General features: G+C 42.3%; 1 protein-coding gene across 5 annotated transcripts; it reads right to left on the bottom strand.

The window, feature by feature from the left end:
• Nucleotides 1–13,198: 13,198 nt before the first annotated feature.
• On the bottom strand, nt 13,199–17,739 carry LOC126988962 (zinc finger MYM-type protein 1-like). 5 transcript variants are annotated; one of them, XM_050847395.1, is made up of 3 exons: nt 16,108–17,739; nt 15,975–16,031; nt 13,199–15,896 (listed from the first exon to the last, which is right to left on the bottom strand). In XM_050847395.1, the coding sequence occupies exon 3, from the start codon at nt 15,454–15,456 to the stop codon at nt 14,314–14,316; it is 1,143 nt and encodes a 380-aa protein (XP_050703352.1). In that variant the 5' UTR covers nt 15,457–15,896; nt 15,975–16,031; nt 16,108–17,739; the 3' UTR covers nt 13,199–14,313. The 5 variants fall into 5 exon arrangements, with proteins under 5 accessions (XP_050703352.1, XP_050703351.1, XP_050703350.1 ...); XM_050847394.1 differs by having other exon boundaries at nt 13,199–15,953; nt 15,994–16,031; XM_050847393.1 differs by having other exon boundaries at nt 15,975–17,739.
• Nucleotides 17,740–25,278: the final 7,539 nt, after the last annotated feature.

The raw sequence follows: 25,278 nt of genomic DNA, 5'->3' as shown, positions 1-25,278 counted from the left end.
CAAGTCATTATATTTTCCTCATTGTCTGGCGACTATGACCTGAGGATATCACACCTGAGGAACACACACACACACACACACACACATCTACACACACACACACATGCAGCATACCAAACGAACATCACATTACGCCGGGGGGCATTTATGGCCGCCAAACCAACGATTCCTGTCAATGTGTGTGTGTGACGCCTTAGGACGTGTGACCCACCCTTGGTCTTCGCAGGAACATGCAGGAGCTCCTGTACACACCTTGTAGGCATCAAATGTTCATGGTGTAATAATTATGCTCCCCGCCGTCCACGCTCGCAGATTCTTATAGGTAATCTTCCAGAAGGCCTTGGGACTCAGAACTGAAAGATGTATCTAGAAAACAATGTTACTTTGCTCTCGGGTCTTCTGAGTATGCATTGAACAGATAAAAAACCTCAGGTCATTAATGTGATGATCTTAGGGAGGCATGCATGCACACACACACACACACACACAGTTACACAATGTCTTCTTATCTTTTTCAGAAAAAGACACACTTTCACACACCTGCTCTGATCGATCAGATGTCGGCTAAACGAACCCACAACGCCGGGGTTGCCGCTGCAGGACAAGGCCAAACCAACGAGCTCACCTTCAAACAGTCAAGGGAGGTCTCGGGTCAGAACGATGAGGCCCCTGTTCTATTGTGTGTGTTCCGTAAAACCTAATATGAGGACCCTGCCACCTGCATCAAATGTGTTATTAAACCAGCACTGCAGCTCCGATTCTTAGAGGGCCCTGCATAGCTCTAAAGATATATTGTACTTGAAACAATGGTACTTTTCGTAAGCCGATGAGCAGATTATCGCTAAAACCAGTGAAAGCAGAATGGATGACGTTGAGGGGGGGGTAGAGTTGGGGCGAAAAGGTATCATAATAATCGACTTTCAGTCTTCATCTTTTTCCCAGAAGAGACGTCGTCGACTAGCTCCGATCGATCAGATGTCGGCTTCCCCAACCAGATTTAGCGACAGTTGTTCTCCACGGACGGGTCTCAGCGATCGAAGCCATCAAAGCTACTAAAGGTAGGTCAAACCCATTCTCTTGAAATACAACATTGTTAAAATGTGTTAATGCTAAGAGACACATATTCTCAATTTTCTTAAGTGTCATACAGTAAAAATATGTGTGGGTAGAGGTGGTGCATAAAATTCTCATTTATGTGCATTTCATATATCCTATATATTCTGGCGGGTCTGGTAGGCTTCAGCCATATGCCCTCCTCTATCAGACGATCGTGGAATGAAAACGAAAACAATACGGAAATAATTCCTTTATTGTTTTTTATTGCGCACACGATCAAGGGATTCTAAGGAAAAATTGTAATTTCTCACCTGTGTGTCCTCTAATATTATTTTACCTTTCTTCAGACACCTGCAGGAAAAGTGCCTGTCGTGAAGGGATGTCTGTGAGGATCTCCCATCCAAAAGTTCTCCACAGCCAGGGCCCACCCATGCGTTATGGGACGGCTGGCAAGTTACCTCACCAACACCCGTGTGGTTCGAAATACCAACATTCTCAACGGGGGTCTTAACAACGATAAACGTGGACGCCCATTAGTTCCCACCAGCAGAGCAGACGCGGCACATTGCATCGTTATTTCAACAACAACACTGACCGTTCTTCAGACGCGAGGCAGAGTCTGTCATTCCGGCGGTTGCCAGCAAGTTAGACCTCCTTCTTCCTTTAAAGTACGTACGCTGACATGCATCTGCGTTTAGTCAGAGAAGACCCCGGACGACGGAGAGTTCATTATAGAGAGATATGTATATGAGAAGTCATACATGCAGGTAATTAGCTATGATGATATAGGATTCATATGCCAGTGAACTATCCGAACCGAATTTTTGTTAATCGGTTTGAACATGAGACATGTCAGACGAAGAGGGCAGTGACGATGTTACGTTATTAGTATGAATAGTTAGCGTAAAATTTTCCTTCTCTTATAATGCTGCCGTTCACAATAGTATTGGAGAGTATGTTACCCCATCCTATGGGTGTATCCCAGGGAAAACACTGAAGTTTTCTCAAACTCCACTTCAGTGACCCAATTTTGGAATGGACCGTGTTTAAGTTATGTTTTAACCAAGTTATCGCGTCATCAGTCCCAAAAAGTCAAGAAATGTAGTTCCAGTGACGCAGACAATGGGGAGAATGCTTTGCTTGGCCTCTTATTAATAAGTAAGTAACATTCCAAACCTCTGGTAGATATCCTGGGAAGAAGACTGTCGGTCGGCTTGAAAGATTAAACAACATAAGACTGCGTATTCGCGTTATACCGTCTAGACAACGTTGAAGACAAAAGAGGCACGAACTACCACAGTCTAGTCAGAAAGTTGGAGAGCCTCAAAGATCGAAGATTAGTTGTTCATTGTGAACTTGGAAACAGACACCTAGCTCTTATCCAAGATTTCACGCATAACATGAACGCTATAGTTTAAACCTGCTCATATACGTCAACGTCAGAAAAAACGTTTGCGAGATATCTGCCTGTGCGCCTGTGAGAACAACGATGCTGAACATGTAAGCTAATTTGCCCAACGATGACTGGCTAAAGACTAAGATTCCAGATTCCCACCCGGCGGGCTACTGTAAATGTCATTAATGTCTATGCCAGCATGTTAAGGCATATGAGCCATCTCTTATTTAGCATTCTATGACTTTGAGAGTATTCTCGTAGAGCCTTCCATTCTTCGAACTCTAGACTGTGTCTGATGTAAAGAGACATCGCTTTTCCTATAGCGGTATGCCATATGGCTGTAGTGATAGAACGGAGAAACAGCAGTACAGCTGATCCTATTGTGGAAGTACGTTGCTAAAACCATTTTATTCATACAATGCAGCGTGTCTGGAAGAAGCTAAAAATTTTCTAAAGGCTACAATAAAATCAATATGACCGATGAAGATACGGCACGTCACAATGAATAAACTCACTGTCTTCTCTGTAATACAGGTTTTAAAAAGGTAAAGGTAAAACATCATGTTCATGAAAATCAGGAAACAATTACATTGAAGCTTATTGTAATAGATGCGAAAAAGCCTTCAAATGAAAAATCTAGGTGCAGCGTACTCTCATTGCACATTATGCGGATTACATGACGTTAATCCCACGTGAATTAACGCTTCTACAAGCACGAAAATCAAGCTAAGACCGAAACATTCGAAGTTCAGAAATACCATGAAGTCATCATAAATGACTTGGGCTATTGACACGTATGTCTTTATGTCTGGTTCACTCGCGGCTTTAACCCGAACAATTCATCAACATGGGAACGAGCCATGTGCACACAACGAATGTTGAAAGATGTGCCAGCACCTGCATTATTATTGATCAAGGAAAGCAGGGGTTTTGTTATGACTATGGACTCGATGGAACGACTTTCTGAGACGTCTTCCATCCGCGAATTTTTCAATTCCTTTGAAGCAGAACTTTCCAGTGATTATAATGCTCAGAATGTTTGGAAAGTAGCTGGTGTCAGAGCTGATGGACTATTTGTTCTTTATGTAAAGTGGATGTTGGCCTTCTAATGTGATGTCTTCCTAAGTGGAGGTATTTTGAAAAGCAGTGGGGGTTGGATATTGTAAATTATGTTAACCTGCCAGGTTGCCTATGACTCTTTTGTTGAAAACACAGCAGAAATTAGAGATGCTTATTAGCCCACACATATATCGGCCATTCAAACAAATGTGCGTGGGGCTACACAAGTGTTAATGCGTCGTTTTGTACGCACCAATAACATCTACACGAACCCTCAGTTTAATCCAAAACATGATGGCTGCTTTCGCTCATCTTGACTTCAACAGTCTTTATCCATAATGCAGAGAAGTTACCATGTGGAATGTAGAGAAAATAGATGAGACAGAAATGCTGGTTTTGTGAGCGGGAGGGGGGGCTAGGTCAATCAAGCAACCGATGGCGATTTGGATACCTCATTCTGTGCAATACTGAGGCTGTCTCACGTGAGTCATTGAGAAAACGGATGACCTCCACTGACCGTAGAGAACTCTAATATCAACAATAGAGATATATCGTCAGCCACTTTTGAATGGTAGCATGAAGAAGAAAACCGTCCAGTACCGTGTAAGAACATAAAACAGATTGGAACACATGTTGCTCAGGAGAAAATACTGTTTGCTCTGTGTCACTCCTTAGCAACTGCTATTATTCAACTGTTGAGGCAGGGTTGTTAAAAAAGTGCATGCTATTTATATGTTTAAGCAAAAAGCACTTTCTTGCGAGGACTTCATTCAGGATAACATATGAAGCCCGCAAAAGTGCTGCCCTTATCAGAAAACTGCAATCAGAGTTAATTATTTCAAACAGCATTTTTGGTCGATACCTGATGAACGCGACCAAATATAGTGAAGACATAGATATTGTCACCAACCGCGAAAGTTTTGAAGCTGGCCCGGGAATCCTTACTTTAAACACGTTGTACCCCTCAATGATGGTCATGTAGTTGTAGTTCGCCATAAGAAATATTCACAGGCGAATCATCCAAACTACATTGGCTACTACGTCCTAGAGCTGTCAAGCTGCGACTCATATGATTTCTTTTACGAGTATCATGAAAGGCTCATTACGGGATCAGGGCGAAACTAATTGGCATTGTGACACTGATTCATAATAACAGAAACTGAAACTCCTGATCTATTAACAGAAGTACTCGCAGGAACCCTTTAAAAGCTATATAGACACACACAGTAACTTTAGCTCCTCACATTCCTACAATACAACACAGACAACAAAGGCAAGCTCAGTTCTCAAGTCTGAAGTGAGGAAAGAACCATCTCAGGAATTTAGGTGTAAGAACAAAGTGCTACTCCATCCCCATGTGGCAGACAGTGACCGGTTGAGTTCAGCTAAGAGCGTTCCAAAGCTCATAAAGAAAAAAAAATTGCTCATCAGCGATACAAAGACGTCCTATTCCAGAAGCAAACATTTACCTTTGGCTATCAGGGATTCACAGTGCGTAATGGACGAATGAGTACAGTAAAATATCCCAAGAAGGGATATTATCTGTAGTTCAGGACAAAGACACTGCTTTAGCACCTTGGAGTTGACCTTACGGTCATCCCGATAATTCTACAGGGAATTGAAGGAGGAGGAGAAAGAGAAGGAAGCTGTAATCATAATTTGACCAAATTCCAATAAACATTGAGTTTGTTTGACTTGTTTATATGTCCTTTATCAAAAAATGAATGAAAAAAACAATAATTGTCTTAAAATTTATTCGATTTGTGGAAACATGTAGACAAAACGCGTCTATGTTTCGATCTGGCTCATATAAAAAAATAAAAAAAAGACTCGCGAAATGTGCGCGGCGGCGGCAGCAGGTCCTGCGGCGACATCATGCGACGACAGGATGCGACAGGAGTGCGTGGGCTCGGAGCGGGGGCGGGGGGGCGCGGCAGCACGCTACCAAGTTATTCTAAAAGAGAAATGAGACACTGGATTTGTCTCTACTATGAACCGGACATGATAGTGTTCTTAGATAGTTATGCTCTCGACCTCAAATTATACTCTGATTATTTTAAATATATTGCTTACCCTGGGCTCAGGATATATAAAAATGCATTTCGACTTCAAAGCACATGGCTTGTGTGCAGGCTTATGTCGTGTACTTTGCCTACAATGTTTCACACTTGGGTGTAAGAGAAACTCTTGAAAAATTTGTATGGAGTTTTCCAAGACCGAATATTCGAGGAATGATGAACACGTGATGAGATTCGCTTAGCAAGTTTATAATGCCCGTATGACATCAAACATTTAACACGTGTTCATAAAAAGTAAGTATTGACTTTATTGATTTTTCATATTGATGTGTATTACATTCCATGAAGCTATTCTCAGCATAAATAATTTTATAGTTCCTTTATCGTGGTTTGTATAACACGCTAAAATCAGTGGTCTGGCTCCATACAGGACCTCACTCGTCACCACCACTAGCCCCAGTGCTGCCGCCCGCCCCGCCCTGCCCCGCCCTGAGCCCACGCAATCCTGTCGCATCCTGTCGTCGCATGATGTCGCCGCAGGACCTGCTGCTGCCGCCGCGCACATTTCTTGATCTTTTTATCTTTTTTATATGAGCCAGATCGAAACATAGACGCGTTTTGTCTACATGTTTCCACAAATCAGATAAATTTTAAGACAATTATTGTTTTTTTCATTCATTTTTTGATAAAGGACATATAAACAAGTCAAACAAACTCAATGTTTATTGGAATTTGGTCAAATTATGATTACAGCTTCCTTCTCTTCCTCCTCCTCTACCCCTGTAGAATTATCGGGATGACCGTAAGGTCGTAACTCCAAGGTGCTAAAGCAGTGTCTTTTGTCCTGAACTACAGATATCCCTCTCTGGGATATTTTACTGTACTCATTCGTCCATTACGCACTGTGAATCCCTGATAGCCAAAGGTAAATGTTTGCTTCTGGAATAGGACGTCTTTGTATCGCTGATGAGCAATTTTTTCTTTATGAGCTTTGGAACGCTCTTAGCTGAACTCAACCGGTCACTGTCTGCCATGGGGATGGAGTAGCACTTTGTTCTTACACCTACAAATTCTGAGATGGTTCTTTCCCTCACTTCAGACTTGAGAAATCCGAGCTTGCCTTTGTTGTCTGTGTTGTACAAGGAATGTGAGGAGCTAAAGTTACGTGTCTATATAGCTTTTAAAGGGTTCCTGCGAGTACTCTGTTAATAGATCAGGAGTTTCAGTTTCTGTTATTAAGGAATCAGTGTCACAATACACTAGTTTCGCCCGATCCCGTAATGAGCCTTCATGATACTGTAAAAGAAATCATATAGTCGCAGCTTGGACAGCTCTAGGACGTAGTAGCCAATGTAGTTTGGATGATTCGCCTGTGAATATTTCTTATGGCGAACTACAACTACATGACCATCGATGAGGGTACAACGCGTTTAAAGTAAGGACTTCGGGCCAGCTTCAAAAACTTTTCGCGGTTGGTGACAATATCTATGTCTTCACTATATTTGGTCGCGTTCATCAGGTATCGACCAAAATGCTGTTTAGAAATACACTTGATTGCAGTTTTCTTGATAGAATAAGTAGCACTTTTGCGGGCTTCTATGTTATCCTGAATGAAGTCCGCAAGAGTGCTTTGCTAAACATATAAATAGCATGCACTTTTAACAACCCGGCCTAGTTGAATAGCAGTTTAAGGAGGACAGAGCAAACAGTATTTTCTCCTGAGCAACATGTGTTCCAATCTGTTTTATGTTCTTACACGGTACTGGACGGTTTTCTTCTTCCTTACCATTCGTTGGCTGACGATATATCTCTATTGTTGATATTGTGTCTTCTGATGGTCAGTGGGAGGTCATCCATTTTCTCAATGACTTCACGTGAGACAGCCTCAGTATTGCACAGAATGAGGTATCCAAAATCGCCATCGGTTTGATTGACCTAGCCCCCTCCCGCTCAAAACCAGTGCATTTCTGTCTCATCTAGTTTTCATATCTCCACATGGTAACTTCTCTTGCATTACAGTGGGATAAAGACTGTTGAAGTCAGATATGAAAGGAAAGTGTTTTCTATCATGTTTTGGATTAAACTGAGGGTTCGTGTAGATGTTATTGGTGCGTACAAAACGACGCACAACACTTGTGTAGCCCCCACGCACATTTGTTTGAATGCAATGATATATGTGTGGGCTACTAAGCATCTCTAATTCCTGCTGTGTTTTCAACAAAAAAAGAGTCATAGGCAAATCTGGCAGGCTAACATAATTTACAATATCCAACCTCCACTGGGTTTTCAAAATACCTCTCCCTCTAGGAAGACATCACATAGAAGGCCAACATCCACTTTTACATAAAAGCAACAAATAGTCCATCAGGCTCTGACATCCAGCTACTTTCCAAACATTCTGAGCATGTTTATAATCACTTTCGGAAAGTTCTGCTTCTTGAAGCGAATTGAAAAAAATCTTCGCGGGATGGAAGACGTGTCTCAGAAAGTCGTTCCATCAGTCCATATAGTCATAACAAAAACCTGCTTTCCTTGATCAATAATGGTAACGCAGGTGCTGGCACATCTTTCAACATCTGTTGTGCACATGGGCTCGTTCCCAGTGCTGATGAATTGGTTCGCTAAAGCCGCGAGTGAACAGACATAAAGACATACGTGTCAATAAATCTCAAGTCATTTATGATGACTTCATGGTATTCTGAACTGAATGTTTTGGTCTTAGTTTGATTTTCACAGCCAGGTAGCGTTACTTCACGCGGGATTAACGTCATGTCGTAATCCGCATAATGTGCAATGAGAGTACGCTGCAATTTGTGATTTTTTTCATTTGAAGGTTGCATCTATTACAATAAGCTTCAATGTAATTGTTTCCTGATTTTTCATGGTCATGATGTTTTACTCCTTTACCTTTTAAAACCCGTATTTACAGAGAAGACGGTGAGTTTGTTCATTGTGACGTGCCGTATCTTCATCGGTCATATTGATTTTATTGTAGCCTTTAGAAAATTTTAGCTTCTTCCAGGAGTGTGGGTTCAGCTAATGTAAGTTCGTTCTATATTCAAAACAGTGTGAGATCAGCTAATGTAAGTTCGTTCTATATTCAAAACAGTGTGAGTTCAGCTAATGTAAGTTCGTTCTATAATCAAAACAGTGTGAGTTCAGCTAATGTAAGTTCGTTCTATATACAAAACAGTGCGAACGAGGAAGAAAATATTTTGGATTTGTTAACTAATAAAGAGGACATAATAAGCAACATTGAGGTTGGGGTTCATTAGGTAACAGTGATCATAAGGAAATTAAATTTAATATTAAATGGGAGGATAGAGTCAGCAGAAACAACATAATACCTGACTTCAGGAAGGCGGGCTTCGATGGTTTAAGAAAGTAACTGCAAGGCTTAAGAGAGTAAGATCAGAAGTAGCTGAGAGCTTAAACCATAGGGTTCGTTATGTTGGGAGTATAGAACGTGTAAGAGTTCCCTGGAGTTCACCATTGGAATACGCGTTCATCTGGAGGCTCTCCAACAATGTTTGAGCGAAACTGTAGGGATTCAGGAGTATTTATACCTAATCAACAAGAAGATATCCATAAGGACGTGAATATACGGCATATTTATATATATCTACAAACTGGTTTGCCTTCTTTTCGAATATTTGTCTGCCCAGACAGTGAATTTGAGATAAATCTGACTTATTTAACCCTCTCGCGCACGATGACGCATTTCATGTCATCAAGGGTAAAGGTTCTGGCGGACGATGACGCGAAACGCGCCATAAAAGTAAATAAAAATTATTAAAATTAAGTTTTCGATGAAAGTGCGTCAAATTTGCAGTTGTTGGGATAAGTTTCTTAATAGTAACATATGGCAATCTTTCTAAGGAACGTAGATGAGGAGCTCTGAGCGATTTTTATTTGTTAGGATACTCTGACGAGAGAATAACATTCAGTTTCTCGGTGTAACTCAGGAACTAATAGACGCATGAGAATTTGAAGATACCATAAGAATCCTCACTAAATTCCGCTTCGGAACATATATTCAGCTAAAAAGTTGGCCCTAAAATTTTGAGCAAGCAGCAGATTTCTCAAGAATCAGAGGGGAATGGAACACACACACACACACACACACACACACACACACACACACACACACACACACGATCCCTTTTTCACGGAAAAAAAGTAAACTCGATGCGGCAACGTCTACGGTCATATGACACCGAAGAGCAGGCAGAAAATATAAAGAAATGCAAGTTGAGAAAAGAAATAAGAAGAAATAAGTTAAGAAATGAAATATAAGATATTAATTAATGAGTGATTTTTATTTGTTATGCTACTCTGACGAGAGAAAAAAAAAATCAGTTTTCTCGGTGTAACTCGGGAACTAATAGACGTATGAGGAATTTGAAGATACCATAAGAATCCTCACTAAAATCCGCTGGAGCATATAATCGGCTAAAAAGATGGCCCACAAAATTTCGAGCTAGCTGCAGATTTCTCAAGAATCGGAGGGAATGGAACACACACACACACACACACGCACACACACACACACACACGATCCCTTTTCACGGAAAAGGTAAACTCGATGCGGCAACGTCTAAGGTCATATGACACCGAAGAGCAGGCAGAAAATATAAAAAGAAATGCAAGTTGAGAAAAGAAATAAGAAGAAATAAGTTAAGAAATGAAATATAAGACATTAATTAATGAGTGTTTTTTATTTGTTATGCTACTCTGACGAGAGAAAAAAAAATTCAGTTTTCTCGGTGTAACTCGGGAACTAATAGACGTATGAGGAATTTGAAGATACCATAAGAATCCTCACTAAATTCCGCTTCGAGCATATAATCGGCTAAAAGATGGCCCACAAAATTTCGAGCTATGCAGATTACTCAAGAATCGGAGGGAATGGAACACACACACACACACACACACACACACACACACATGATCCCTTTTTCACAGAAAAAGTTAAACTCGATCTGGCAACGTCTAAGGTCATATGACACCGAAGAGCAGGCAGAAAATATAAAGAAATGCAAGTTGAGAAAAGAAATAAGAAGAAATAAGTTAAGAAATGAGATATAAGACATTAATTAATGACTGTTTTTTATTTGTTAGGCTACTCTGACGAGAGAAAAAATTCAGTTTTCTCAGTGTAACTCGGGAACTAATAGACGTATGAGGAATTTGAAGATACCATAAGAATCCTCACTAAATTCCGCTTGGAACATATAATCGGCTAAAAAGATGGCCCACAAAATTTCGAGCTAGCCGCAGATTACTCAAGAATCGGAGAATGGAACACACACACTCACACACATGATCCCTTTTCACGGAAAAAGGTAAACTCGATGCAGCAACGTCTAAGGTCATATGACACCGAAGAGCAGGCAGAAAATATAAAGAAATGCAAGTTGAGAAAAGAAATAAGAAAATATGTTAAGAAATGAGATATAGACATTAATTAATGAGTGTTTTTATTTGTTAGGCTACTCTGACGAGAAAAAAATTCAGTTTTTCTCGGTGTAACTCGGGAACTAATATACTAATGAGGAATTTGAAGATACCATAAGAATCCAAACTAAATTCCTTCCGGAGCATATAATCGGCTAAAAAGATGGCCCACAAAATTTCGAGCTAGCCGCAGATTTCTCAAGAATCGGAGGGAATGGAACACACACACACACACACACACACACACATGATCCCTTTTCACGGAAAAAAGTAAACTCGATGCGGCAACGCCTAAGGTCATATGACATCGAAGTTAAGAAATGAGATATAAGACATTAATTAATGCAAAATCAGAAAAAAAAAAAGACTTGGTGCTGCAGTGTTTAGGGTTAGATGGCACCAAATAACCGGAGTAAAAAAAAATATATATAAGTTGAGGAAAGAAATAAGAAGAAACAAGTTGAGAAATGAGAAATAAGAAGATAATGATTTTTTTCTGATGTATCATTATCTTCTTATTTCTCATTTCTCAACTTGTTTCTTCTTATTTCTTTCCTCAACTTATATATTTTTTTATCCAGCAAAACTTAAATAATTTATCGAGTCTTACGTTCAATGGCGATTTTTATTTTATTTTCGGACTTGCATTAGAGAGTAAATTCATATTTCAGCCTGGTCATTAACCTAATGTCCTTAACCTTTTCCGTGATTATAATCTCGTGGTCATTCGAGGTCAAAGAAAGATCTTATCTTAACCCTTCAAGTATCCCTTCTCCCGTCACCCCCTCCCTCCCCCTGCTGGGCACCCCTACTCCCGTCACCTTCTCGCTTCCGTACGCTAGTCCGAGGGGTGAGGGGGTGAAAAAAAGAGATGGGGGTTAGGGAGGGGGTCAGATACCCCTCTTCCGTAACCCCCAAATTACCCCCACTCCTGTAACCCCCCGCTCACCCCCAACCCCACTTCCAGTCCCCTGCTGAGGCAACCCCACTTCCGTACATTTGTTACTATATATATATATATATATATATATATATATATATATATATATATATATATATATATATATATATATATATATATATATATATGTATATATGAGAAGAGGGCGAGAGGAGTCAGTCATAGTTATAGTAAGTCATAGTCAGCTCGTAGTCAGTGAAGAGTCAGAGTGAATTGTACTAAGGAGAAATATTAAACTACAGAATCTGTGCAAGGTGTTTTACATATCTCCCTCCCACGGAGTCTCCTGACGGCGACATGGAACCCAAGTAACACGTCCGGCATAACAATATAAATCTTCTGGGGGATGAGTCTGATATGGCTGTAATAGCTCCGAGAATGTGCTGTGCTGCGTTGGGTGGCTTCGATTTGCTAAGTCCATTGTTATTGTTTCACTCGGGGCTCTTTAGACAGACTTGAGCCTCATTGCTGCCTTGCAGTGCACCATACAAACTAGTTCCTAAGTCAGTAATATCCAGAATTTTTTTTTTTTTTTTTTTTTTTTTTTTTACGTTGTTGCCTATTGCGCCGGTAGGCATCTTCCCGGTGGGGCCTGATGGTCGGCCCAAGGCTTCTTCCAGGTGGGGCCTGATGGTCGGCCCAGCCCGTTCTGGCGCAGGCGAGTGTTTATAGTGGCGCCATCTTGCGTTGGCTCATGCTGCCCCCCGGAACTCGTTCTTGATTCGCTTGGACGGCCTCCTCTAGAGTCCGGGTTGATGGGTGGTCTTCAGGACAGCATGTGGGTAGTTTTAAGCCACTCGGCGGTGACTGAAAAATGCGAGTGGTAGGGTGAGGATTCGAGCCCGCGTCGTCCATCACGCGGCGAATGTTGGTCCAGTACGCTACCAGTTCGGCCACGCGCATGGATCATTACAATTTTTAACATAAAACGGTCTTTACGAGTTATACGTTATTTTCTCTATATTTAAGCAAATAATGGCGCAAATATTTGTATTTTATAACTTTAAACGTTTATATTCATGATGTACTACTACGCGGGGTGTTTCGTGCTGCCAGCTGCACGTAGCACGGGAGCAGCCTCTCACCAGTGTTCCCCGGGCCGCCATTCTGAACGGATACATTGACACTCAACTCTTCTTTAGTCTCCTCAAATTATCAATCTACTTCACCTCTCGGTAAGTGTTAACTGACTATTTAGCCTCTTTATTGGTATCCCTCAGGAGGCACCTTGCGCGATATTGCGCCGTCAAATAACCAGTGGCGGCTCGTGACTGTTATTGATGGGGGGGCTGTCTCACATTCAGACATAAATGAAATCTTAAATGTTTTTATTGTTATTGTTTAACATACCATTGACATAGATTATATAGATATATAGATAATTATTTAATTTCTTAGGCCTTATCTTACCAGTAAATGCTTGACTTCCTCAGTGCAGGCTTAGGCTATTTGAAAAGGAAGTCCATTCTCCTGTTCCTGTTTTGTGCAAACAGATCAATAACGTTTTCATTTAGACCTGGCATATTATTTATAGAAATCTTCTCTATTGAAATCATGGCAAGTGCATTTAGCCTCTCCTGATTCATAGTGCTCCTTAAGAAAGTTTTGACCCTCCTCAGGGTTGAAAAACAACGTTCGGGCTCTGCTGTAGTCATTGGAATTGTCAAAAGAATTTTTATAAGTTTTGTCAATTCACAGAGTACATCACCTAAGTTATTTTCATTGACAATCTTTAATAGTTCACTCAATTTGGAAAACTCATGCAAATCACTTCTGTCATAGAATGCTCTAAGTTCAGTCAAAAGTCTTTCTTTGGCAATGATGGGGTAAGCTTCAGTGGCTACTTCAACTTCTTCTAAAGTAACTTTTTGCTTGAAGTTAGTGAAACAGTCTTTATTGAACAATTTAGCAGCTACTAATTGTTTAGTGAAAGAAAATCTCTCAGCTATGTCAGCACACACAGTCACACACTTCTTTTGCTTCAGCCATGAGTGTTTTTGTGGGATTTTCACAGTATTTGGAATTTCTTATTTTAGAAATGGCCCTTTTGAAGTTTGTAATGAACTCATGTGCTTTAGTCACATCAATGTCTCTACACTGCATTTGGTGAAAAATCACTTCTACATGAGGCACTATCTGGTGGAAAAGCTCCAACCAAAACTTAAAACTTTCATCATTTAGGGTGTTCAAAATACCTGTTGCTTCTCGTATGGTTATAGTAGCATTTGATGTACTCTGTATTTCCTCCATGCATTTTTTCAAGGGTTCAAAATGTTCATAAACCTTGTTGACAGTGCGACTATGAAAGTTCCACCTTGTAGCAGATGGGCGTGGAATGCGGCTAGTCATGTGCTTTGTAAGAACATTTAAACGTAGAGGTGACCTTGAAAAAATGCTGCTATGCCCGAAAGGTTAGAGAAAAATATTCGTGAACCCCGTGTAACACTTGCAGCATTTTGCATAATAAGATTAAGTTGGTGGGCATAACAGTGAATGAAGTGGGCGTTATTGTACACTGATTTGATTTTAGCCTGAACTCCCCCCTTCTTACCTTTCATAACACTTGCACCATCGAATGTTTGAGCAATCAGTTTCTCTGCATTCCCTTCAAGGACTGTGTTTAACTGATCAAGGATGCATTTTGATAACCCATCTGCTGTTTGATTTTCTGGAGTGAAAAATCCCCAAAATCTCTCAACAACCTCTTCACCTAGCAAGTATCTTAGAACAATAACCATTTGAGTGTGTTCTGAAACGTCCGTAGTGTCGTCTGCCATAACAGCAACAAAGGGAGCTTCTTTAATTTCTTTTCTGATCTGATCACGATATATTTGCAGCAGACAGTCGAGAATTTCATTCTGAATAGTCTTGGAGACACCTTTGAAGACTGCATTACTTTCTAAATGGGCCCGCAAGTCTGGATCTAATTGTGATGCATGATTTATCAGTCCTCTAAATACACCTGGATTAGCCGAGTCATCAGTTTCATCATGTCCACGCAAAGGTAGCTCAAAATGTCCACAAAATTTTATGCAGTCTATAATCTTGGACAAAATTTCACGATTCTTGGTAACCTTCTTATTATGTGCATTTACTGAAAGTCTGTATGCCTCACTAAGTCTTTCTTTAATGTTTACACTCCCAAGAACAGATAGAGAAATGACATTATCAATATGCTTCCTGGAATTCTCGTGTTTCTCTGTTTTTTCTTTCAAGTTCTTTATGCATGCAAAACCATCTTTGGACCACACTGAATCGCCTCCAAACAACAGACATGGAAAGCAAAATAGTGCATTCTTAACTTCACATCCACAGAGCCATGTTTTCCTTTGGTACCAATCACAATTAAAACTGCGAATATACTTCTTGTTGTGGCTTACTCCTTCTTGTACAATTTTAATGTCTGGTAATGGGCGACCTGCTTGTTTAACTGCTACCTTCTCTTGAAGTGTTAACTGTGAAAAATTGAGTTCTTTCAATGCAGAAACCGTCTTTGCTTCTTGTGCCATTTTGCAAAATAATGCTAGGCTTGCCTATGAAAAGAAGAAAAATAGGTAAATTTTTACACATACACCAGTCTCTCTACTTTGGACGAAACTATTTTTTCCTGGTAGATTTCGGTCTGTTTTGAATTAATCTGCTTGTTGTTTCCCTCGCAAATCATTAGTTTTTTTTTTATTCCATCCCCCCCACCCTCAGAAACTAGTGATTTGCGACAAAAACAAAGAGCAGATTAATACAAAACAGACCGAAATCTACCAGAAAAAAATAGTTTCGTCCTCACAAATGAGAAGCAGCAGCGGCACACACTCACAGTACACGCAGCCATAGGAATTTCCTACGGGAAACGAAACTAAAGATCATTAAGACCTTGGATCGTAACCTTACTAACCTAGCCACTCGATAGTAACCTAGCCACTCGATAGTAACCTAGCCACTCGATAGTAACCTAGCCACTCAATCGTAACCTAGCCACTCGATAGTAACCTAGCCACTCGATAGTAACCTATAGCCACTCGATCGTAACCTAGCCACTCGATAGTAACCTAGCCACTCGATCGTAACCTAGCCACTCGATAGTAACCTAGCCACTCGATAGTAACCTAGCCACTCGATCGTAACCTAGCCACTCGATAGTAACCTAGCCACTCGATAGTAACCTAGCCTGCCCAAATGGGCGTTTGCCTGAAATAGGTAAATCTTTAAAAATCACTGTCAACATAATAAATAATTTGCGGTGGGTATATATGGGGTTCAAATTACTCAGGATGAAAAGCTCTATCAGATGAGAAGGGTAAGTAAAGCCATCTCGAGACTGGTGTACGAGTAAAAAAAAATACCGAAAAATACTATTTTATACGATGTTTCTGTGATTTTATACCATCAACGATAATTAAAATTGAGCACAAGCCATCACTATCAATAATATTTTAAAATCATCCCTGGCAAATTGAAAAACACGATCGAAAATAAGAGCGACGCAAGAACACATACCTCCCCACAACAACAGCTGAGACAAGACTGCGTGGGAGGCAGTCCACACTCTCCATACCGGGCGGGAAGCCTCCCCCCCTTTCTCTCTCTATATCTGTATCTCTCTCCTGCTGCCTCCGCGCTTATCATTAAATCGTAAATAATTTACGTACTTCTTCATTGTTTTGCAGTATTTTTTTCATATAAATATATGAGATTGGGTGTTTCATGTGAATGATAGTCAAACATAAATAAATTAACATTATTTTCGTGAATCCAAGAAATCCACTGGGGTGGCTGCAGTCTCACAGTCCCTATTGATGAGCCGCCACTGCAAATAACACCAAACCGACTCCTTTGAATGGGGTGCTGCACTGAACAGACCAGCCATCTGGTGGCCCTGCTGGAGTCGCTGCCAGAGCCAAGCGCTGCGGCGTTCCGGGGTCGAGCGAGGCTTAATTGACATTTTTCTGTACCAAATTAGCAAATTATCAGAGTTGTAATGGCCATTATCATGTTTACCTGAAAAAATCTGAGTGTTGTGCATTATTCATGTCGTTATAATGATTACTGATGGCAAACTAAGAGCATTCATCGACATATCCTCTAACACTCAATCCCGTGGTTAATAGCAATGCATCAGTGCGGCCTCTTGTCAGATATTTCCTTCATGCAATAAAGGATAAGTCAAACAAGTCCGACATGGTGTCATGCTGTCAGTATTACACAATCAGCGGTGGAAGGTAGTGTTGAAAATTTTGCCACTCATATTCTACGGCTGGCACGCCGCTGCCTCCACACGATGCATTCCAATGTCCCTCCAATCAGAGCACGGGAAGGTGTTTACACTGCTGCTCTTGGAGGAAGAATACAAGGAGAGGGCATGACGTCACAGGAGTGAAGCAGTCTTGGCCCATAACACTGCCAGGCTGGCCGGACGCGCGACACCCACACACCTCAACATTTTGCATTCATGCCGGCTTACTCTGCCTTTGGTTGCGCCCACAGAGGCGGGGATGGCAGCATAACGTTTCATCGGTAAGACAAAATAGTATTTGTGGTGAAACATTATATGGGAGGCGAGAAAACTGAGCTTGAAAAAGAGCGACACAAAAGAATACGAATGATTCCTTGATGGAAATTTCAAGGAAATCATCTGTAATTCATCTCCCATGGCTTTAACACACACTTAGGTCACAATACTGGAATGTAGAGGTCTTTGGGTACTATCAGAAGTACAATGAACACATAGTTATTTTGCAAAACATGTAAAATAAGAGTGTAAACCTGGGCAGGTTACCGAGTCGATTCAACCCACGGGCACTCATTGGCCTGACAACGTTAATTCTCGTTCTCATTCTCTCATTCTTATTCTTTAATTCGCATTATCTCTCATTCTCATTCTCATTCCCTCTCCTTCTCATTCTCATTACCTCTCTCTCATTCTCATTATCATTCCCCCTCATTTTCAATCTCTCTCTCTCTCTCTCTCTCTCTCTCTCTCTCTCTCTCTCTCTCTCTCTCTCTCTCTCTCTCTCTCTCTCATTCTTCCTTTCTCATTCTTTGTCTCACACAGCTTCGGAGGAGGGCCTGGAACCTTATCAACGGTATAGAACGGTAGAACATTCTCTTATTATCATTGCCTCTCTCTCATAACGAGTATAGCTCCCTCATTCTCTCTCATTCTCATTCTCTCCCCATGCTTCACCTCACAGTGAAGAGCGGCGCCCGCTGAAGGTCATTCCATGTATTCTTCCTCCAAGCTTCTGCTAAACATATCGTACGTGCTGCCGGCAGCAGGTATTATAATTAATTAAAATTCCTAGTTTAAATCATAATACATGCATCTTTAGCATCTTATAATATTACTTTCACGATATGGAACTTTATAGGAACAACAGAGCATGTGACGATTGTTTATATAGGAAAAATATACATTTAAATTTCCTATTTCTTGCATTTTCTCGTTTCTCAAATACTACTAGTAAGTCCAGTGTTTCTATACCGTAGTTATGAGAAAAAATGTGATTTCAAAATAATAGCAAAATACTAGTAAGAAAAATTATTTGAACGTACGCCGCATGCATATTAATATTTGGTAGTTCCACCAGGGCCACCAGATGACAGGTCAGTTCAGTGCAGCACCCCATTCAAAACGCCCGCACCAAATTCCTTTTTCGTCAATATAAAAAGCGCGCAAAGTTCCAACTTTTTATTAGGCAAGAGAGAAGGGTAGCCTAGGAGTAGATTTAAACAACCTGTAAAAGTCCATGCAACTCTTTAAACTTTATCTTTCTTACCAGCAATGCTATTAACGTTGCATTTTTAAGTTGTGTTTTTTTTCATATGCCCACAACTCGTTCATGAAAGAAAAGACACGTTCAGTGGAAGGATTAGTTCCAGGATGGCACATTATGAATTGAACTATATCTGACATGCGTTGATGGTTGTTTTTGTCTTTGACATGGGAGAATACTTCAACCCACCGCCGTTACGTATATCATATGAGCATTATTGTTTAATCATTTGTGAATATAAAGCTTAAACAAGTGGCACTCAAATAACTTCGTTAATATTATGATGATATCCGGCATCTTAGTGTCTCCCTTCCTCTACTTCCCTCGATCCCTTACGGGGGTCCTGTCCTGCTCCCCCCAGCAGAGCTGAGGTGGTGGGGGTGATCGCACTCTTAACAACCCTGCCAAGATTACCGGGTTGCTCAGTGTGAAATTCGTCGGACCCCACTGTAACGTTAGTTTTTTGAGTGTGTGTACTACAAGCAGCAGGCTTTAGGAGAGGATCCAGAAAATCAATTTTGGGGGGGGCCCGATGGTAAAATTTCATAAGTTAGCGACAACCTCAAAACAGTGAAGACCAATGGATAGTGATGGCGGTTCTTTGCTTAAAATCCGCAGCTCCCGAGCAGTCAACGTATATGTGACAAATGAAAGAAACAATTCAAATTGTACATCCGACCAGTGAAAAGGCAGATTTGAACAGGTAGAAATCATCACCATACGAGCATTCGAAGAAAACTAAACGTTTATTTCCATATGTAAGCAGCAAGGGTGATCATAATACAGGTCATATATAAATTACAAACCTAACCTTTACAAAAAAGTTAATATGTAAAATTAGACACAGCTGAAGATAAAAGGGGATTGTTATAGGGCTTCTTTTACATGGGATTGAGGTAACACATCTGCAGAGATTGGCTGATCTAAAGAAATATATTTACAAATTCCCAAGTATTCAACAAGTGCCTCACTAAGCAAAGAGTAGTCGGCGGTTTTTTTCGCCGAATTTTCCGAACTCTCGACTGAAATGGGGATATCATAGTGACCACAGAGGAGGGCAAGTCCGTTTAGGCGCTCTTGGCCGACGGTACTCCTTAGATAGGTGTTCAGCCTTTTCAATGCTGAGAAAGACCTCTCGGCTTCCGCGTTGGAGACTGGAAGCGTCAACAGAGTTTTCAAGAGAATGGCGAGATTGGGGAACATGCTGGTGCTGGCGTGTGCCTGGGCTTCTTTGATAGTTTGGAAGACCGGAACAGATAATGCCCAGCGCTCCGCTTCCGCCTTCACGAGTGTCAGGGATTCGATGTCGATCTCGTAGAACTTCGCCGCTTGAAGCACAGCCGCAACAACCGTTTCGGGGCCTTTGAGGAGTTGCTTGAGCTGAAGTGCGACAGGCACTGTGACGTCGCCGAGCCGAATCTTCAACTCAGCCAAGACGTGGTCCACGAACGGAATGTACATCGCCCGGCAGTAGTACTCCCACCATTCTCGCACGGAACATTTGATCGCTGGGTCTGTCGTCCACAGAGTCGTGGCACAAGGATGGTGTCATGCGATGACCCCACCTCGACCAAAAGCTCTTCCGCTTTCATGAACACGTCGTGGAAATGATTCTCCGCATCTGCTCTGAACTTGGCAAAAATGGTCTCGATGCCACGAAGCGTGGCATAGGCTGACACCAAGTCGCCATCTTTCCTCTGAAGAGTTCGGCTCGGCTCGAGAGTATGCGCCAATATACACTCCACTATAACCGGTCCAACGAGAAAGCGGAGATCACGTATCGCGATGAGAAGGAGCCCAGCGGTGGCGTCAAGTTCTTCCTCGAGAAAAACAGCGATGACAGGCAGAAATTCATCGAAAACCAGCACTGCGTCATGCCTCTCAATCCACCTGGTGGGGCACAGGGGAACAAGCTTTTCGCGCTTGGCCGAGGTAAGCTTGACAACCTCTGTGAAGCGGAGAGGGCGAATATTCGAAGAATGAACGAAGTTGTACGCCTCGGTCAGTTTTCGAAGATCGATCTTCAACCTCCTTGACGTCACACGCCTTCGTCAGTACTATATTCTGCCGGTGGTTAAAGCAGTGGATTGGCTTGGCCAGGGTGTACTTCTTCATGAGTACTTCGGCACACCCTTTGAATTTTCCCATCACGGCACTTTCTCCATCGAAACCAAGTCCCCTGCACTTGGCCATGTCCAATGCAAGGTCTTCAACGGTGCGCAAAAGGAGCCAGGCTAAACCTTTACCGGTGAGGTCTTGGGCGTGCACAAAGGCAAGGAAGTCTTCCCTTTTTTCCTCTTCGAAGTGCCGAATGATGATAGTGGCCTGCACTAAAATTCACTTTCTGTTTGCATGTGAGGAATGAGGTCACAAATTTTTTTCCTAGGCCTTTTAATCTTGCTCTATAATATTCAATATACGATTCCGTAACTTAAATACTGAAAATAAATAAAGAAAATCCTGAGTTCTCCAGAAATGCAACAGAAAGGCACCAGTTTTCGTTTTGACTCTCTCAGAAAGTGGACATTTTAGCAGATGGGGGGGGGGGTCGTCCGACCCCCCCGGCCCCTCACCCCCCTGGGTACGGCGTACTACGGCCCTGTACGAGTATATAGATTGTTAGATGAATGCGGGTCCCATAAGAGCGCGGGGCCCTGGGCACGTGCCCGTTGTGCCCTGGCCCGGCAGGAGAGTGAAAAATTACATCAGACACCGAAAAAATTTAAATCTTGCCTGAGCATCCCGTCCACCTCCGCATAGTAAAGCCCAAGGAACCTATAAAGGAGGAATTTTTTAAAGTTTGGAGGACAGCGTCCAGAGCTCTTAGACTAGGCAACCTCATGAACGAACGATGACGCACATAGCTTATGCGGCTGCCGAGAGCAGTCATCATTTCGTCTCGATAGAGTTCGCATCACACGCTCCGTGTAAGCCACAAAACCAGTAAAAAGACAATTTAAGCAAAGACTTTAACTCCAAACCTGCTAAACTTATAATCTAGCGGTGGCCGACTTCGCTCCCCAGCTCTCTAGCTTTTTAGGGGTATCTTAAATATATTTTGTTTTCTCAATTCATGGGTATTTCAAATATTTTAGTTATCCTAATATTTTTTTTTGAGGGGGGCCCGGGTCATCTGGCTCCCCACCCCCGTATCCGCGCCTGCATATGCCTTCAGCCGACGAGATTCCGTATTATAGTTGCAGCACATTATAAGCGAGTCAGTTCTGTACTCACTATCCGCATACACTCGAGATTTTCTAGGGGGCGGAGATTCTTAGGGGGCCCGGGCCCCCTGGCTCACCCCCCTGTATCCGCCCCTGGCAGGCTTATTAAAAATCTCCATTACTTCATCCAATTTTTCAACAATGGTGGTAACAAGAGACGGCAACACTGCCGTCTCATCTATCTCAAATTTTTTTCTAAAAACTCCACTCTGGACGATTCTGGGCATATTCCTCCTACTCATCCCCCCTCTGACTCTTTTATGCCTGTTATAAAGATTCTTCAAAATGATGTTTTCTATGCCCTCTCTGGCCTCAATCCTCAGAAGGCTTATGGACCTGATGGAGTGCCTCCTTTTGTCCTTAGAAACTGTGCCTCCGTGCTGTCACCCTGCCTGGTCAAACTCTTTCGCCTCTGCCTGTCAACATCTACCTTTCCTTCCTGCTGGAAGTATGCCTTCATACAGCCTGTGCCTAAGAAGGGTGACCGTTCCAATCCCTCAAACTACCGTCCTGTATCTTTACTTTCTTGTCTATCTAAAGCTTTTGAATCAATCCTTAACCGAAGATTCAAAAGCACCTTTCCACTTCTGACCCTCTATCTGATCGCCAGTATGGGCTCCGCAAGGGGCGTTCTACTGGTGATCTCCTTGCCTTCCTAACTGACTCTTGGTCATCCTCTCTTAGCCGTTTCGGTGAAACCTTTGCTATTGCGCTGGACATATCAAAAGCTTTTGATAGGGTTTGGCACAAATCTTTGCTTTCCAAACTTCCCTCCTACGGTTTCTATCCTTCTCTCTGTACCTTTATCTCCAGTTTTCTTTCTGACCGTTCTATTTCTGCTGTGGTAGACGGTCACTGTTCTTCCCCTAAACCTATTAACAGTGGTGTCCCATAGGGTTCTGTCCTATCTCCCACTCTCTTTCTGTTGTGCATTGATGATCTTCTTTCCAAAACGAACTGTCCTATCCATTCTTACGCCGATGATTCCACTCTGCATTACCCAATTTCTTTTAATAGAAGACCCACCATACAGGAACTTAACGATTCAAGGCTGGAGGCATCAGAACGCTTAGCCTCAGGCATTACTATTATTTCCGATTGGGGCAAGAGGAACCTGGTGTCCTTCAACGCCTCAAAAAACACAGTTTCTCCACCTATCTACTCGACACAATCTTCCAAACAACTATCCACTATTCTTTGACAACACTGAGCTATCACCTTCCTCAACACTAAACATCCTCGGTCTGTCCTTAACTCAAAATCTCAACTGGAAACTTCATATCTCATCTCTTACTAAATCAGCTTCCTCGAGGCTGGGCGTTCTGTACCGTCTCCGCCAGTTCTTCTCCCCCGCACAGTTGCTATCCATTTACAGGGGCCTTGTCCGCCCTCGTATGGAGTATGCATCTCATGTGTGGGGGGGGTCCACTCACACAGCTCTCCTTGACAGAGTGGAGTCAAAAGCTCTTCGTCTCATCAGCTCTCCTCCTCATACTGATAGTCTTTTACCTTTCAAATTCCGCCGCCATGTTGCCTCCCTTTCTATCTTCTATCAATATTTTCATGCTGACTGCTCTTCTGAACTTGCTAACTGCATGCCTCCCCTCCTCCCGCGGCCCCGCTGCACACGACTTTTTACTCATGCTCAACCCTATACTATCCAAACACCTTATGCAAGAGTCAACCAACATCTTTACTCCTTCCTCCTTCACGCTGGTAAACTCTGGAACAATCTTCCTTCATCTGTATTTCCTCCTGCCTACGACTTGAACTCTTTCAAGAGGAGGGTATCAGGACACCTCTCCTCCCGAAATTGACCTCTCGTTTTGGACACTCCTTTGACCTCTGTTCGGGAGCAGTGAGTAGCGGGCTTTTTTTTATTTTCATTATTTACGCCCTTGAACTGCCTCCTTAGCTGTAAAAAAAAAAAAAAATCCAATTTATTTTAGATATATTATCCTGCTTAACTCCAGTCAAATTAGCACACTTCACATGACACCACTTTGGACACAAACAGCATTCAATCCACTTCTCGCCTGTAAAATCCTCACAAACGCAGCACAAGTCTCTCTGCCCGATATTGTCGACTTACCAGATCCAAGGAGCTCACGCACACACGTCCACTCTCTACCCCTCTCACTCACTCACTTACTTTCAGTGACAATGACGTCTGACGTTTGGGTAGATAAAAAATTTAGTTGAGAGTTTATAGAACTTTATGAAAGATTTTCATGCTGTGTAATGCACGCGAAGCAATCTCCAACAAGTCATTGTCGGAAAACGGATCCATCAGCATGGTGGTTCGACGTGCACTGTATATTTTCATGAAGCTGCCTGTGTGTGGTGTGTGTGGGCCTCGACGCACGCCAGCGGCGGGTTCCCCCCTGCGACGGGCCGTCGCACAGACAAAGGCCCGTTCCCCCTTCTTAGGGGGTAAATCCTTGAAACGAAAAAAAAAACAACCCGCCCCTGTTCGTCGGCCGGACAGACCGGTCCTGCGTGCGTATTGCCGTCTAATAAGAGTGGAGGTGAGGGAAACGTGCCGCTGCCTGCTCTATGCCATATTGCCTGATTCTTCTCTGAACATAAGGGAAGATATAGTTCAGTTCATAATGTGCCATCCTGGAACTAATCCTTCCACTGAACGTGTCTTTTCTTTCATGAACAAGTTGTGGGCATATGATTGATTGATTTATAGTTTATTGTTGCAGGTAAACAACAAGGGAGAAGGGAGGAACATGCCATCCCAACCCCCAGGCAGGACAGAGTGTGATTATACAACTAGTAATAGCCTACATGTGTAGGTAGCACCATGAAACTAAAAAGATTCAATGGTAGGAATGAATGCACAACAAGGGAGGGGGGCGGTACCTGCCGGCCTCCCCCTAGACAATAAGAAAATAAAATGTGGGGACGGAGAAGGACATTGCCCAAGCACTAGATGGGAATGAATACAGAGATAGAGTAAATAGTCCTTAAAGTAGAATACTGCAGAAATCACAGCCTTGTATAACATGGCAGTATTGGAGGCCGCCACACACTGCATCACCACCTTGGTGCAAACTGAGGGTGTTCTTTGAGGATAGCAGGGAGGACATCATGGTTCAGGAGCCAACAAATTGTTTGCGGCTGGTCAAGGCAGTCCCGTGGTTTAAATTTAGCAATGAAAGGGCATTCCATGACATAGTGTTGCAGTGTGTGACCCCTCGGCCTGGCACATAGCGTACAGCAGACACCAGGGGAGTTACTAACCTTCCAGTAGTACCTATAGCCTAGCCTAAGGCACATTGCTACCACATCCTGAGGTGCACTCTGTCGCCCATAGGGGTAAACACAG

The sequence above is a fragment of the Eriocheir sinensis genome, unplaced genomic scaffold (assembly GCF_024679095.1).
Source record: "Eriocheir sinensis breed Jianghai 21 unplaced genomic scaffold, ASM2467909v1 Scaffold102, whole genome shotgun sequence".
Taxonomy (NCBI): Eukaryota; Metazoa; Arthropoda; class Malacostraca; order Decapoda; family Varunidae; genus Eriocheir; species Eriocheir sinensis.
This window is presented reverse-complemented; position numbering and strand designations above follow the sequence as displayed.

What these genes read in the sequence shown, in the direction of transcription:
- LOC126988962 (XM_050847393.1), bottom strand. Translation starts at nt 15,456, where the DNA reads ATGGCACAAGAAGCAAAGACGGTTTCTGCATTGAAAGAACTCAATTTT.